This window comes from Chionomys nivalis, chromosome 11 (genome assembly GCF_950005125.1).
Source record: "Chionomys nivalis chromosome 11, mChiNiv1.1, whole genome shotgun sequence".
Taxonomy (NCBI): domain Eukaryota; kingdom Metazoa; phylum Chordata; class Mammalia; order Rodentia; family Cricetidae; genus Chionomys; species Chionomys nivalis.
This window is the reverse complement of record NC_080096.1, coordinates 5,777,954-5,794,272: the sequence shown is the minus strand read 5'-3', so window position 1 is coordinate 5,794,272 and position 16,319 is coordinate 5,777,954. Positions and strand designations below refer to the sequence as shown.

Below are 16,319 nucleotides of genomic sequence, written 5' to 3'. Positions count from 1 at the left end.
TATACAGTGAAATTCTCTGTTTTAGGAAGGATAATGATAGCTTCTTTATAAAATGAACACACACATATTAATCTGGATTCACAGTATTTCAGTGTTTGAAATCACAGAGATCACTAGGAAACAGAGAGAAATGGAGGAAGCCAGAAGGCTGCACTGGAGTTGGCCTGTGATCCCAGTACTTAAAAGGCAAAGGCAAAAGATTGCGAGTTTGAGTCCAGTATGGACTGCATAGGAAGACACACATTCTCTGTCTCTGTCTCTCTCTCTCACACACACACACACATACTTTTTTCTGGTGTTTCTTGTCACTGGTTTTTTTTTTTTTTTTTGGTTTTTCGAGACAGGGTTTCTCTGTGGCTTTGGAGCCTGTCCTGGAACTAGCTCTTGTAGACCAGGCTGGTCTCGAACTCACAGAGATCCGCCTGCCTCTGCCTCCCAAGTGCTGGGATTAAAGGCGTGCGCCACCACTGCCTGGCTTCTTGTCACTGTTTTAAGTTAGGTGGCTTTTGTTTGTTTTGGCTGACACAGAGTCTCTGTAGCCCTAGCCGACCTGGAACTCTGTGTAGATGGGACTGTTCTCCAACTAAGAGATCTGCCTGCTCTAACATGATTAATAAAAACCCAGAGACAGACAGGTATTGGGTTTCACCCTGCAGGTCAGAAAGGCAAAGCAGCCAGCCACTGGCTCTTACCTTTACCTCAATCTGAAACCCTGCCTCCAGGACTCTCAGATTGAGACTATGACTGAGAGCTGTCTCCTCCCATTCTGTAATCCTCTCTAGGGCTGGGTTTAAGGTGTGAGTCACCACTGCCTGGTCTGTAGGGCTGACCAGCGGGGCAGTTTTACTCTCTGAACTTCAGGCAAGCTTTATTTATTAAAATACAAATGAACTATCACTACAGCCTGCCTCTGCCTCCTAAGTGCTGGGATTAAAGGTGTGCGTCTGGCTTTATTTCCTATTTTTAGTCTTAATTGTAATACATCTGTAGATGACCATTTCTGTCCTGCCTGGTTCCACAGGTGTTTAGTTTCAGTGAAACACAGAGGCTTGTATTAATTATAAACTCTTTGGCCTCTTAGCTCAGGCTTATTATTAACTAGGTCTTATTGAAATTACCTGGGGTGAGTGAGAAGGAAACATGGAACACACAACAAACCTGCTTAGGAGTTTATTAGAGGGGGCGTGTAACAGGCCTGGGGAAGTCAGTGTGCAGAGAGAGAGAGGAAGATGGCGCGTCCAGCTTTTAAAAGATTGGTGGCGGGCTGGAGAGAGGGTTCAGAGGTTAAGAGCATTGCCTGCTCTTCCAAAGGTCCTGAGTTCAATTCCTAGCAACCACACGGTGGCTCACAACCATCTATAATGAGGTCTGGTGCCCTTTTCTGGCCTTCCGGCATACACACAGACGGAATATTGTATAATAAATAAATAAATGAATAAATAAATAAATAAATATTTAAAAAAAGATTAGTGGCATGTATCTTTATCCACTGAGCTGTTTTGGAGAACTCTCACTTAAAATTTTTAAAATTTATTTTGTATATATATTTATGTGTGGACATGTACATCCCATGATGCACAGGTGGAAGTAACAGAAAAACTTTGTAGAGTTGATTCTTTCCTTTTGTGCCTTGTGAGTTCAGAAAATTATTAATAAAGCTTTGTGTTAACATTGTAAGGAAGTCTTTATGTGGGAACTTAACTTGGTGGTAAGGTGCTTGCCATCCCAGCAATTAAGCAAAACAGAAGCCAAAACATTGCACATAGCCTTAAATATATCAGCTCTCATTATGTCTTGGTGTGGTACCAGAAATATCAAGTGTGGTGGTACACTTCTGTAATGGTGACTCTCCACGGGTTGTAAGTCTGAGGTCAGGCTAAGTATTGAGACTCTGCCTCAAAAACAACAAATGCAGCAGTATTAAAGTGTTCTGCCCTCTCCGGTTACATACCTGTGTGGGGCTGGGTTTTCTTCATATGATTTAAAAACTACAGAAATGACTGAGTGCAACAAAGTAAATATAAAAGCGAACAGGAGAATATAGTTGTGTGCTATTGTTAGGTAATTCTAGAACAATGGCTTTATTTTCACTATGCTTTTTGTTGTTACTGCTATTGTTTTTTTTTTAAATTTAAACTTTTATTTATTGTGGATTTCACATCATGCATTCCGTTTCCACTGCTCTCTGCTCTTGTAACCTCCCACCCCAAATAAAGATTGAAAAGAAAAATCAAAAAACAAAACAAAAAGAGATCTCCCATCCCCAAATAAAGGTTTAAAAGAAAAACCAAAACAGAAACCACCAAAGGAAAAGAATCTCATCATGGAAGCTGTAGTGTGACCCATTGCCCATTGAGTCACAGTATACCTTTTAACCCTTTCATTATCACTTGCAAGTGGCCATTGTAACAGGTCATTTGGTCTGGCTGGAGGACTCTGGCTTCTGCTATAGCACCAATAATAGGCTCTCACTAGTACTCCTCTCAGATATCCTGTTGTCTTGTGTCATGGAGATCCTGCTGTTTTAGATCTGTAGGTTTGTCCCATTTTCATGTTCCAATGGTTCCTAGATGAGATGGCTGTGGGTGGACTAACTCATAGCCCTGGTTCTGGGCCTGGGTGGTAGCTGGGTCAGTCAGCCCATTAGCTTGCCAACATAGTCTTTACATCACTATCTGGGCAAGCTCCCCAGCATTGCTTCAGTTAGCTCACCCAGTGCAGCCTGAACAAGGAGTGTAGCCAGTTAGTTCTCCTGCTCTCAGATTCGGGTCACCCACACTCATACCACCAGGGCCAGCTCAACTGTTTTGCCCAATTGCTGTAGGGGGCACTGTGTTGGCTCACCTGAATCCCCTACCACAGGGCCAGCTCTACTGTGCATAGGACCTCAGTTTCATCCTTAGCACCTTGAAGACCAAGCCATACCAGAGTGTTCTCATTTAGTTAGGCGCCTATGAGACTCTTGCACTTAGCACCTCCTTTGTTAATTCTTCTTCTTCTTCTTTTTCTTCTTCTTTTTTTCTTTTCAGTTTTTCGAGACAGGGTTTCTCTGTAGCTTTGGAGCCTGTCATGGAACTAGCTCTGTAGACCAGGCTGGACTCGAACTCTCAGAGATCTGCCTACCTCTGCTGCCCAAGTGCTGAAATTAAAGGTCTTTGTTAATTCTTAATGTAATAGTTGTTTGCTTCCTGTTCTTTTCCTTTCTGGACTTTTTAAAATTTTATTTTTAAAGATTCATTTACATATTTTATGTATGTGGATACTTTGTCTACATGTCCATCAGAAGAGGGCATCAGATCCCATTACAGACAGTTGTGAGCTGTGCCATATAGGTGCTGGAAATGAACTCAGTCCTCTGCCAGTGCTTCTAACTGCTGAACCATCTCTCTAGCCCTCCTTTTTCCATTTGTTTGTTGTTTCTTTGAGACAGGGTTTATCTCTATGTATTGGTCCTGGACTCTGTAGACCATGCTGGCCTTGAACTCAAAAGAACTGCCTGCCCCTACTTTCTGAGTGCTGCTATTAAAAGTATGTTTCACCACTGCCTAACTTTTGGGGATATTTTTTTTCTAAATTAAGAAAGGTTTTCTTTTTCTTTACTTTTTTTTTTTTTTTTTGGTTTTGGTTTTGTTTTGTCTTTTTTTTTTTTTTTTGAGGCAGGGTTTCTCTGTGTGGCTTTGGAGCCTGTCCTGGCACTAGCTCTTGTAGATGTGCACCACTGCCGCTCGGCTAAGAAAGGTTTTATTTTTCAAACAAAACAAATCCATTAATACACATCCATATGCCACAGCAAGCATTCACTATGTTTTATGAGAGGAAAAACTGCACTCTGGTGTCAACTAAAAACTAGAACAGCTTTAGAACAACCACTGCTTATGGTGACATGGATACATGGACATCTCAGAAGCCATGGTATGTTTACAGCTGTGTGAAATGGAAGGCAGAGTGGCTGCACTCACTCTCAGACCCTTTGCCCCATTGTGTGCTCTTGTTATGTCCTGTTGAATTACTCAGCAGGTAAAGGTACAAAGAACTTAATATCAAAGAAACTTCCAAAAGTCAAGAATAGATTCAAGGTCACGGCTAGTTATTTCCAGGGCTTGTGGGAGAGGGATTCTCAAAAAACATATTTCACAAAATGGCAGGCACTAAATCTAGTCACATGTGCTTGCAGTAGAAGAAGAAGCACCTTTAGATCTTAATAGAGACTGGTCGTCATGATGCGCAGGAACTCTTGCTCATCGATCTTACCATCTCCATCCATCAGCTTCATCAGTCGTTTCCTAGCGCTCCTTATCAGTCAAGTTCTTACCTAACTCCTTGGCCACGTGCTTCAGATTTTTTTTTTTTTTTTTTTTTTTTTTGGTTTTTCGAGACAGGGTTTCTCTGTGGCTTTGGAGCCTGTCCTGGAACTAGCTCTGTAGACCAGGCTGGTCTCGAACTCACAGAGATCCGCCTGCCTCTGCCTCCCGAGTGCTGGGATTAAAGGCGTGCGCCACCACCGCCCGGCTGCTTCAGATTTTTGAATGATATTTTCCCAGTTTTATCATCATCGAAGAGCTTGAAAGCTTTCAGAATTTATTCTTTGGTGTCTTTTTCAGACATTTTCTGAGTCGTCACTATCAAAAAGTCACTAAAGTTAATTTTTCCTGTCCCTTCCTTATCAATTTCACTTATCATCTTCTTGATTTCTTCTTTCTTGTGTTCAAAACCGAGGGCCCTTATTGCAACCTTTAATTCCTTAATGTCCGTAGTTCCAGTTCCATCAGCATCAAAGAGATCAAAAGTGTCCCAGATTTCCTGTTTCTGTTCTTCAGTCAGTTGAAGCTTAGGGCCCTTTCTTTCTCCCTGACCACTGGATGCCATGTTTGTCTTCTTAAAATTAGAAGCCCTTCCGGCGCCGGGCGGTGGTGGCGCACGCCTTTAATCCCAGCTACTCGGGAGGCAGAGGCAGGCGGATCTCTGGGAGTTCGAGGCCAGCCTGGTCTACAAGAGCTAGTTCCAGGACAGGAACCAAAAAGCTACGGAGAAACCCTGTCTCGAAAATCAAAAAAAAAAAAAAAAAAAAAAAAAAAAAGAGAGAGAGAGAGAGAGAGAAATAGGAGTAGATTCGTAGTTCCATAAGGTGCTTGAGGGCTGTTTTTATTTTGTGGCATATTACTTTAGCACTGTGGGTATCAGTGTTATCAAAGATTTTTTTAAAGATTTATTTATTATGCATACACTGTTCTGTTAACATATATACACCAGAAGAGGCACCAGATCTCATTACAGATGGTTGTGAGCCACCATGTGGTTGCTGGGAATTGAACTCAGGACCTCTGGCAGAACAGCTAGTGCTCTTAACCACTGAGCCATCTCTCCAGCCCTCAGAAAGATTTTTGTAATCAACCATTAGGGCACCCTAAAATAACACAGACATTCTAGAACAGGCTAAAGATTGAGCTGCAGTGATTGTGGCTTAAGCTTTCTGAGGTGTAATGGGTTTTGACTGGAGATACTTGTAGTCACAAAAGCATTTGGAAAGTCATTGGAAATGCTTGGCAGGCTGTTTTGCTCATGGCTACCTAGGAAATAGAAATGGACATATTAGGATAATAGTGGCTCACACCAACTTAGAAAACAAGCTGTTATGCTGAGTGTGGCAGCACGTGCCTTTAATCCCAGCACTCTGGAGGCAGAGGCAGGTGGATCTCTGAGTTCAAGGCCAACCTTGTCTACTGAGTGAGTTTCAGCACAACCGGGGCTACATGGAGAAACCCTTTCTCACAAAACCAAAACCCCAAACAATAAAAACCCAAGCAGTTAGTTGTAGAAAGTAAGTCATGGCCTGGCTAGTTGAATACTTGGCATAGTTTTTGAATCATAAACCTCCTAGATGAGTCCATCTACAAGCTTCTGTGTCAGAGAAGGAGGCTGCTGCCAGCTGCAACAGAATGAGCCCTTGGTATAAGTACTTTGCCACCAGAGCCCCCTTCTTGTCCACCTGCCTCTGTCTTGTTGTTGTGGTTTTATTCCCTCTTGAAAATCCTAGAGCTAGTTCCAGGACAGGCTCCAAAACCACAGAGAAACCCTGTCTCGAAAAACCAAAAAACAAACAAACAAACAAACAAAAAAATCCTATCTTCTTCCTTGCTGTCCTGCCCTTTCTCTGCTCCAGAGGCTCCCAGTCCACTCCAGGCAGAGTGACTTGGTTGTTGGGGGATCTGTGTGACAAAACAGCAACAAATGAGCAGCTTCTTCACCTCAGGCAGGAGTCGCCTGGCACCCAGAGCTTACATTCGAGAGCCACACAGTGGAGTCATAAAACAATTGCCAGAGCCGGGCGGTGGTGGCGCACGCCTTTAATCCCAGCACTCGGGAGGCAGAGGCAGGCGGATCTCTGTGAGTTCAAGACCAGCCTGGTCTGCAGAGCTAGTTCCAGGACAGGCTCCAAAACCACAGAGAAACCCTGTCTCGAAAAAACCAAAAAAAAAAAAAAAAAAAAAAAAAAAAAAAAAACCAACAACAACAATTGCCAGGACTTACCAGTTTGGTTGGGCCACAGTCATAGCCAGTTTGACTGCATGCAGCCTGTGGACAGCTGGTTAGACACTGGAAGCCTGGCTGGTTTGCTTAACTTCTCTTAGAATTTTTTGAAGTTTCTTCTGGAATGGAGTGTCTTATGTTTTGGTATGATATCTGTGACCTTTCTCATTGGGAGATGGTTGCTACCACTCTGCCAGGTCAGTTCTAGAGTCTTAGGACTGGGACCACTTTGTTGTTGTCGCTGCCCTCTCTCACCTTGTCAATGCTACTGCCCCCACCCAGTGTTCTTGATGAAAAACTTTATTGGAATAAAAGTAGAAAGTGAGATTGGGCATGTAGCTCAGTTGATATAGTACTTACCTGGCACGCGTAGCCCATGGGTCTGGTCTTCAGGATGAATAGACTGAGTGTGGCTGCACGCACTCGTAATCTCAGCCTTAGGAAGGGAGGAGGAAAGGTTAGAAGTTCAGGCTCACCCTTAACTACATAGTGGGTGTGAGGACAGCCTCGGCTACACGGAGAGGTCCTTCCTCAAACCAGCAGGTGGTGCAGTCAGTTTCTGAGGGGAATGAGAGGTTAAGGACCTGTGCATGTAGCATGTGTAGCTGAAGCAGTGTGGGAAACAGTGAAGGAGCGGCCTCCTTTTAAGATGTCTCTCTGGGGCTGGAGAGATGGCTCAGCAGTTAAGAGCACTGGCTGCTCCTGCAGAGGACCCAGCTTCCATTCCCAGCACCTACGTGGCAGCTCACAGCCATCTGTAGCTCCAGTTTCAGGGTTGTCCACCTGCTGCCCTCTTTGGTCCTCTGTGGACAAACATACACTTAGGCAAAGGTACATACACATAAATAAATATTAAAAAATAAGATGTCTCTATGTGGAGTGATTGACTTCCCTTGAAAACTCTTGGAAGGTTTGTCAGAACAGCTCTGTTAACTTTTTGCTCTCTTCTCTGCAGGAGGCTGAATAGCACACAAGGAGAAATTCGAGTTGGCCCCAGCCATCAGGTAAACTACATTTTACTAACTTAATAACTTTTTATTTTCAATTTTTCTGCTTTATCTTTATTCTTGATGACTGGAGAAATGACTCAGTGGTTAAGCTGCTCTTCCGGAGGACTTGACTTCAATTCCCAGCACACACACGGCAGCTCACAACTGCAGCTCCAGTTCCAGGGGCCCTGACCCTTCACACAGACATACATGCAGGCAAAACACCATTGCATACGAAATAAAAGCAAATGAATTATTTTTGTTCTTTCAAGTAGCATCTTAGAGTAGTTATTGATAATTCTCTAGTTCTCTTAAATACATAGCTAAAGGTTTTTGGGGGTACTGGTGTGTGCGTGTGTATGTGTGTGTATAAGGCTTTTGTTTTTCTTCTTTAGCTTTTGAGCATTTTTATGTAACATAAACACTTCTTCGGAACATATTTTACCTCTTTGATGGGAGAAAAGTAAAAACTTGAAGACAAAATCGAAATACGGAAACCAGCAGGGGCTTCTTGTTCCTAAATGGTTCTCATTTTATGATAAAGGCAGAAATACACAGTAGCTGAGCGTCCCCTTCATTGCTGTCTTCCTGGAATGAACTGTTATGTGGGCCTGACCAAGAAGTACTGCCTCTGAACTGTGGATTCCTAGGGTGTCATTTTACAGTGGTGAGAGGGGACCAAAGCCTTGCTCACACTAAGTAGGTTCTCTGCCTGTGACCTGTACTACTGTCCCTGGCTCTGGACTGGAATTTCTGCTTTTTTTGGATTTTTTTTTTGTTGTTGTTATTGTTGAGTTTTTCATTTGTTTGGTTTTTGGTTTGGGTTGTTTAGTTTGATGTTTTGCGATGTATTTTTGTTATTGTTGTGAGTATTTAAGATAAGGTCTCACTATATTTATAGCCCTGGCAGGCCTAAAACTCAGTATATAGCCTAGGCTGGCCTCAAACTCACGGAGAATTTGGCCTTTCTTTCCAAGTGTGGGATTCAAGTATTCATCACCATGCCCTGCTTTTTAAAATTACTTTTAAATTACATGTATATGTGTGTGCCTAAGTGGGGCCATATGTACATAAGTGCAGGTGCTTGTGGAGGCCAAAAGAGGGCTTGGCCATCCCCTGGACTTACAGTTTGGGCTGCCTGGCATTTGTTTTGGGAACCAGACTTGGATCCTCTGGAAAAGCGGTATGCACTTTTAACCTCCAGTCCTCGTTTTATTATATTATATTATTTTATTTTATTTTAACAAGGAGTCACTATGTGGCCCAGATTGACCCTGCCTTCTCAATGCTGAAATTATAGGCATGTACTATAAGAATGTCCTTGGGCTTTGATTTTGTTTGTTTGTTTACAGTTACCGTGTGTGTGTGTGTGTGTGTGTGTGTGTGTGTGTGTGTGTGTGTGTGTGTGTGTGTGTTGGGGGCACCTGTGTACAGCAGAGGACAACTTGAATAAATTTTCTCCTACTATGTAGGTCTCAAGGATCAGACTTAGGCTGTCAAGCTTGGCAGCAAGCACCTTTCCCCACTGAGCCCTCTCACCAGCCTCTAGCTATATTTGGAATCAAGGATCCAGTACTTGCCTGACATCGCTCAGTCACACTCCCATTTCTCTTCTTGCCTTTGTGTTTCGTTTTCTTGTTTTTTGTCGTTCCCCCCCACACACACCCCGCCCATATTCTCTCCTACAGTTTGTTCCCAGGATTGTAGGGTCTTCATACTGGCTTTTGACTTAAGATTTATTTCTGCTGGGTGGTGGCGGCACATGCCTTTAATCCCAGCACTTGGGATCTCTGTGAGTTCGAGGCCAGCCTGGTCTACAAGAGCTAGTTCCAGGACAGGCTCCAAAGCTTCAGAGAAATCCTGTCTCAACCCCCCCCCCCAAAAAAAAAAAAGATTTATTTCCTACCCTAACAGAAAAGGTGCTGCTAGAGGAGGATGCATCTAGATCCCAGAAAGAAGCAGGTTTGCTAGACTTGGGTTTTGTATGCTTTCATTTAAATCAAATGCTAATTTAATATCATAGCTGGAAATATATTTTAATAGTCAACTTTTAAAGTACCAAAATCTAATTAACTTTTTAAAGTTTTAGCTTTTTTCTTAGGGAAGATAGTGACACATATAAAAGTCGGAACAGAATACAGTCCTCAGTGTCATTGAGCTTTGCAGAGTTCTAGTGAGACTTGTCCTGTCTGATCTTCTTAGGCTGCTTCCTACTTGTGGTGATTGAAATGAGTCACTCCATCATTTTAATTACAGGTAGCACAATGAGAAAAAAAAGCCCTCTTATTAAAGACACAACTACAATATTTCACACCAAACCAAAGTGTGTAATATCTTGGGGTTGGGAGATGACTTAGTGATCACTTGCATTTGATTGGCAAAATGGCTCAAGTCTGGCGACCGAAGTGTGATCCTGGCACCTACATGGTTGGAGGAGAGACCTGACTCTTGACTGACGTCTACATTTCTGCTGTGGTATACCACCAACCTCATGACACAAAAATAAGTCACTGCAATTAAAAACAAAATAAAGCGCTTGACCTGCAAGTGTGAGAACCAGAATTCATTCTGATCCCCAGAATCTACGAAAATGCCAAGTGTGCGTGGCGTTGGTCCCACAATTTCAATAGAAGAATTCAGAACTGAGGTCCCCAGAGCAGTGATAGTGGTAAGCTCTGGGTTTGAGGGAGAGGTCCTCCGTCAATAAAATCAAAGAGGAATTGAGGGTGATTTTCTGCATTAACTGCAGGCCTCTCTGCATGTCCCCACCCACTCACATACAATAAGATGCAGACATATGAACACACCATACATATAAAATAGGAAAGGGAAAAATCCAGTAATTTCATTTTCTCAATATTTGCTTTTATTGTGCCGGGCGGTGGTGGCGCACGCCTTTAATCCCAGCACTTGGGAGGCAGAGGCAGGTGGATCTCTGTGAGTTCGAGACCAGCCTGGTCTACAGAGCTAGTTCCAGGACAGGCTCCAAAAAAAACCACAGAGAAACCCTGTCTCGAAAAACAAAAAACAAAAAAACAAAAAAAAATTTTTGCTTTTATTTTAGAGTTTAGAGCATGCTTGTGTCTGTCGTGACATGTGCTCATGAGTCTAGATGCCCAAGGAAATCAGAAGAGGACATTGGGTCGCCTCTGGAGCTGGAGTTAGAGTTAAATGTGCACTGCCGGACCAGCTCTGTAGCTCCAAAGCAGTGATCTCAAACCCTGTCCCTTCTTATCACTCTAGTTCTGTTTGTGTGTGTGTGTGTGTGTGTGTGTGTGTAATACTACGTGTGTAAGTTCGTTCTGATCTTGTTACTTAAAACTTTAACATTTCTACTAACCCTGCTCTGCTTTCATCTAAATCTGGTTTTATATTTTTATTTTTTGAGACAGGGTTTCTCTGTGTAGCCCTGGCTGTACTGGAGTTCACTTTGTAGACCAGGCTGGTTTTGAACTCACAGAGATACACTTTCCTCTCCCTCCCGAGTGTTGGGATTCAAGGCATGTGCCACCATTGCCCAGCTTCATTCATCTAAATCTATCTTTCTCCTGCGTATGATTTATTTTATAACCACAAATAACAATATTCACACTGCTATAGACTATTAGAATGCTTTCCTTTGGTGCTGGGATTTAGTGCCGGGCCTTGCATGCGCATTACACATACTTTGCCACTGAACTATACTCACAGTTGCTGCGAACAAGTGTGCTGTTAAATTCTGTTTTACCTTTTTACTATAGCCCATGAGGGCTGTGCAGGTAAATTAATGTTTTAGCATTGCTTAAAATAGTTCCTGAGTAGAACCAATTCAACTGTTGTTGCGTGTAATTTTTCATTTTAATTTAGGGATTTTATAATGTTCTATTATGATGTGTTAACTTTACAATGATATTCTTCTTCCCATTTTCTTTTATTTCCTTTCGCCCTTTACATAATGGTAGATGATATGCACTCTCTGGGCTCCCTTCTTTCTGTTTGCCTTCAGGGATGATCTGTCATCCAAAGTTGCCTCTTCCTCACTTTCCCCACCCCCCTTGTCTCCTGTATTTGATGCAGCATTTCTGAGATGCCCAGTTATGTGTAATGCCACAGTGAATGACCCGTGTGCACTGATGTTTGTGACACATCTTTGCATACATCCTCCGAAAGAGACCTACTTGCCTGGAGAGCCAGTCTTTACTGCAGTGCCACATGGTCCCCTAGTGACTGTGATAGAAAAGATTGGAGTCTGTTGGTCACCTGTATTCCTCTTGTTTAGGCCTCATATTCTACCATTAAAAGCCATTTCCATTTTTTGTTCTATGTCACCTAATTGTATTTCTTGTTACATCCTCCTCCAGGGATTGGTCCTATTATCCCACTATAATACCTGTTTAATTTAAGCCATTGTATACTAGAGATTGGACCTGGCCTGGGGATACAAAGCCAGTACTAAGATCATTGACTTTCCGAGTGGGCATCCATCTCTTTTCATATTAAGTAGAATTAATTGTAACACCTTATGATGGGGCAGAGAAAAAAACTGAACTAGATCACTCTGTTTTGGGGGGTATTTAATTGCCAAGACTCTCTCTGGGAGCTAGACAGATGAAAGTGGTGGAAGAGCAAACAGATTTTACATGACAGTGTGGTGATCTGAACTGATATAGGCTGTTGGGATTGATACAGACAGAACTTGGTGCCTTGACAGAGGTAGCTGACTTTGGGGAAAGGTTAAGGGAGGTTCCTGGAGGATTAAGGGTGGGTTCTGCTTTTCTAGTAAATAAAGCTTTTATAACCTGATAGCTTATAAACGTGGTGGTGGTAGTTCATGCCTTTAATTCGCGCGGGGGGGGGGGGGGGGGGGGGGGGCAGGGCAGGCTGGACCCCTGTGAGTTCAAGGCCAGCCTGGTCTGGTCTGCAGAGCTAGTTCCTGAACAGCTAGGATTTTTGTTTTGTTTTGTTTTGTTTTTGTTTTTTTTATCTTAAAGCAAATAATTATGCTTTATTAACTTGGTCTTATGCAAAGTACTTAACAAAACTGGAGACCAGATGGAAGTGCATGATATACAATCGTATTGAAAGGGAGACCATACATAAAACATACTATAGCAAAACCATCTTAGCAACCTTAGAAAGGTATCTGGATTTCAAATGGAGTAAGCTTAATGGTTTATCCAGTATGCATCTGAAACAATTCTGAAGTTTGAGCAATGAAATTTAAAATGAATATAATTGACAATACATTTAAGGAATATATTGTATAAATTACTCAAATCAATTTCCACAGTTTTTGTTACATAAAGTATATAAACAGATGATGAGGTTAACTACAGAAATGAAAATTAAACTTTTTCATTCAACAGTGAGTTTCTGATAAGAGACAATCATTTTCCTGGCATGAGGGGAATAAACAATCATCAAAACTTGGCATGGCCCATCCCTACCTAAATCTATGTGTCAGCATGGTATCAAAGCATGATGTAAATCATGTGTCAACATGGAAGACTTGGCTTAAGTTGCAAATGTGTGAGTCATGCAGGAACGCAGAAAGGGGCCAACACTGAGTTCTTAGAAATCCTTAAATGTTAGGTAGATAAGGAAAGCCAATATGAAAACTGCTGTGAAAAAGCCAATCAGGGTTCGAGACAGTGTGTAGGTGATGTTTTGGAAGCTGACAAAACACAGTGGTTAGAGAAGCTCAAACAAACTCTAATGCCACTGGGAAGCCACATAAGACAGAGAGAGTGTGACAATGCAGCATCTGGCAATGTGGACACCGCTAGCGAGCACACCAAAAATCATGCTTACAAGGATTCTATGAGTCCATATTATTCTTAGGATAAAGATACATGCTTGGAACCAAGAAGTCCTAGCAAGCTTTGGTCCCTGTCTCCTTCTGCAGCTTCATCATTTCCCACGCTTTTCTGTTCTTCATAGCACCACATGGATCTGCTTTCACCCTGTGCGCACAGATTGCTCCTCCAACTCCTCTGACCTTTCTGCCGAGAATATCGTTTTCTTCTCCCCATACTCACCTAGCATCTACTATTGTTTCAGATCTACATTCAACCTCTTTATTTCAGGCAAACTTTTTAAACATCAAGATTAGACCAAACGTGGTATCATGTGCTTAAACCAGAATGTCAAGTACTTCCTGTGTTCTGAAATTGTCATGAGGATGATTAATGAGTAAACAGCTAGGATTGTTAGAGGGAAGAGAAACCCTGTCAGGGTCGCAGGGGGTGGGGTGGGGAAACGGACCCAAAAAGCTATAAAGTGAATGCTAAATGTGAAAGATATTATTCTGCTTAGAGTGTGCCACATACCTTGTTTGGGAAAGGTGAGGGTTTCCAGGAATTCAGGTACATCAGAGGTGGCCTGGCAAGCAGAGCTGTGCATCCTCCTGGCAGAGCAGATGTGTGCGTACAGTCTTGGAAAATAGGAGCTTTCACTCAAAGTGAAGACTTTTGGATGGTGTGGGGAGACAAGGGTGTCCCCTGGGTGGGGCGGTGATATTTTCTCTCTCTTTGTTTTACCTTGTTCTCTTCCCTGTTGAATTATCTCCAGTCGAAAGAAAACCAGGCTAGCTAAAAGATAGACCAATTATATTTTTCTTTGTTATAAGAGGCAAACTCACAAAACAGGAACGAGAAATTCAGACTCAGCTGGACTTGTGCAGGGACCACAGAGAGAGGAGCAAACCTTGGACCTGAGTTTTTCTCCCAAAGGTCATGCCTTAACCTGATACCACCCCTTAAAGATCATTGGCTGACAAAGATTCCCCATCACTTCCCTCTCCTAGCACGTGGCTCATAAGCAGCCTACCTAATGCAGATTGGGATATGGAATTTTGTTTCAAGTCTGCTAGACTGCTAAACTTAATATGTGTCACTGTGCATTTCCAGTGTTTGCTTCTACATTGGTCTGCCTTTTTCACTTAAACTGTTCCTAGGAATTTCAGCACAGTGTAAAATATCAAAACAACATAAGACTATTACCAAAATTTTTTTTTTTTTTGGTTTTTTTTCGAGACAGGGTTTCTCTGTAGTTTTGGAGCCTGTCCTGGAACTAGCTCTTGTAGACCAGGCTGGTCTCGAACTCACAGAGATCCGCCTGCCTCTGCCTCCCGAGTGCTGGGATTAAGAGTGCTGGGATTAAAGGCGTGCGCCACCACCACCCGGCTCAAAATTTTGAGCCAAATTTGAAGCAGGCTTTAATTAAATACTGGCCAGGATGATAAACTCTGACCAGATCCATTTCAGGGTTTTCAGAAAAATGGCCATGAGGCATGTTGACCAGGTGCTTTTTTTTTTTTGTTTGTTTGTTTTTGTTTGGTTTTGATTTTTGAGATAGGGTTTCTCTACGGAGACCAGGCTGGCCTTGAACTCACAGATTTCTGCCTACCTCTGCCAGTTACTTTCAAAGTCAAACCCACAAGGCTATTGTACTTCCAACCATCCAACTGGGGGCGAACATCCATTCTTGATGAACCTCCTGCCTATTAATCATCCTGCCTACCCATGATCAAGCACTTCTGGTACAGTTGGGTCAACCAAACTTATTTAGAGAAGTTATCTTACCTGAATAACAACCTCTAATACTTCAGGAAGTATTTGTCCTTGGGCATTGGGCTGACAGGTTTTTTACAGGTTTTACAGGTTTGGGGCTTACAGAGGCATTTTTGTTTTATGTTATCTTTTAGGCACAGTGATTAAAACTTAAAACATAACTTTGGCTCTTGCAACAAGAATGTCAGGTAACTTGTAGGTCCTTCCCTAGGCATCTGATGTTATGGTTTTAACAAATGCTGCGGATCTCCAAGTGGCTGTAGCGGGCAGAGGGTCCTGAGACCATGCCGCTGGTCCCCAAAGTGGTGGCAGGCAGTGGGCATTAGTTCCAGAGAGCAAGAGCAGCCAGTTCCAGGCAGGGACAGTGTAGCTCCTCTAGTAGCTACAGGGAGCCAGGAGTCTCAGGCAGGGAGCCTTGTAATGGGTGAGGGATCTCAATGTGGCAACCAGTCCCATGAGGAGAATGCTGGCGGCTGGTCCTGGGCAGGGAGCTGCACAGCCATAGGAGAGACAGAGATATAGATAAGCACGTCATACAGAGTGAGGTTGGATATTTGTTTAGTGGGTTATGGAGAGGAAAGGGGAGAAGGGGGGTGGAAGTAAAGGACTCAGGCTAAAAGCTATAGATCAGCTTACCTTCACAGGCAGGGGAGTGAGTGGGCGTGGCTTGTCTCTGGTAGTTCCAGTAGCCTTTGTACTTGCCTGCTTACCCCTGTTCTGCCTTAGAGTGCAAGTAAGAAATCTGATTACTTAGAATCTTGCTTGTTGTGATCACTCATGTTCTTATTTGGAATGTATGTGTTATATCAGGTGATTTGCTTTTTTTATTGCTTTATTTACTTATTTATTTATTTTATTGGATTTTCGGGGCAAGGTTTCTCTGTAGCTTTTGGAGCCTGTCCTAAAACTCACTCTGTAGACCCGGCTGGCCTCGCACTCACAGAGATCTGCCTACCTCTGCCTCCTAAATGCTGGAATCAAAGGCATGTGCCACCACCGCCCTGGTGGTTTGTTTTTATGTATACTATTCAGTTCATTCAGCAGAATCATAGTAAATTTCAGACTTGTCTTTTTCCAGAGAGTTTCTTCCTGTCCCTTGATAAAAAGTTATTTTCTTCCCAAACTATGCTATTTCTACCACTTAAGTTAATTAAACTGTTTCAATGTTAACTTTAGTAGCTCACTGTTTTTATCTTAACCTTAGGTGTGGTTCTGTAAATTGCTGTGTCTGACCCGAAAATGTATATTCGAC

At 42.7% G+C, this 16,319-nt stretch overlaps 1 protein-coding gene and 1 pseudogene across 11 annotated transcripts in view; one reads left to right on the top strand and one right to left on the bottom strand.

Moving 5' to 3' along the window:
• Positions 1–16,319, top strand: part of Rere (arginine-glutamic acid dipeptide repeats) — a 372,816-nt gene that overhangs the window by 225,548 nt on the left and 130,949 nt on the right. For all 11 annotated transcript variants that reach the window (XM_057783759.1, XM_057783758.1, XM_057783750.1 and 8 more), the window contains one exon: positions 7,484–7,532. In XM_057783759.1, the coding sequence (XP_057639742.1) occupies positions 7,484–7,532 (49 nt within the window). The remainder of the gene's footprint in view (positions 1–7,483; positions 7,533–16,319) is intronic.
• Positions 4,199–4,914, bottom strand: LOC130883336 (centrin-2-like; annotated as a pseudogene).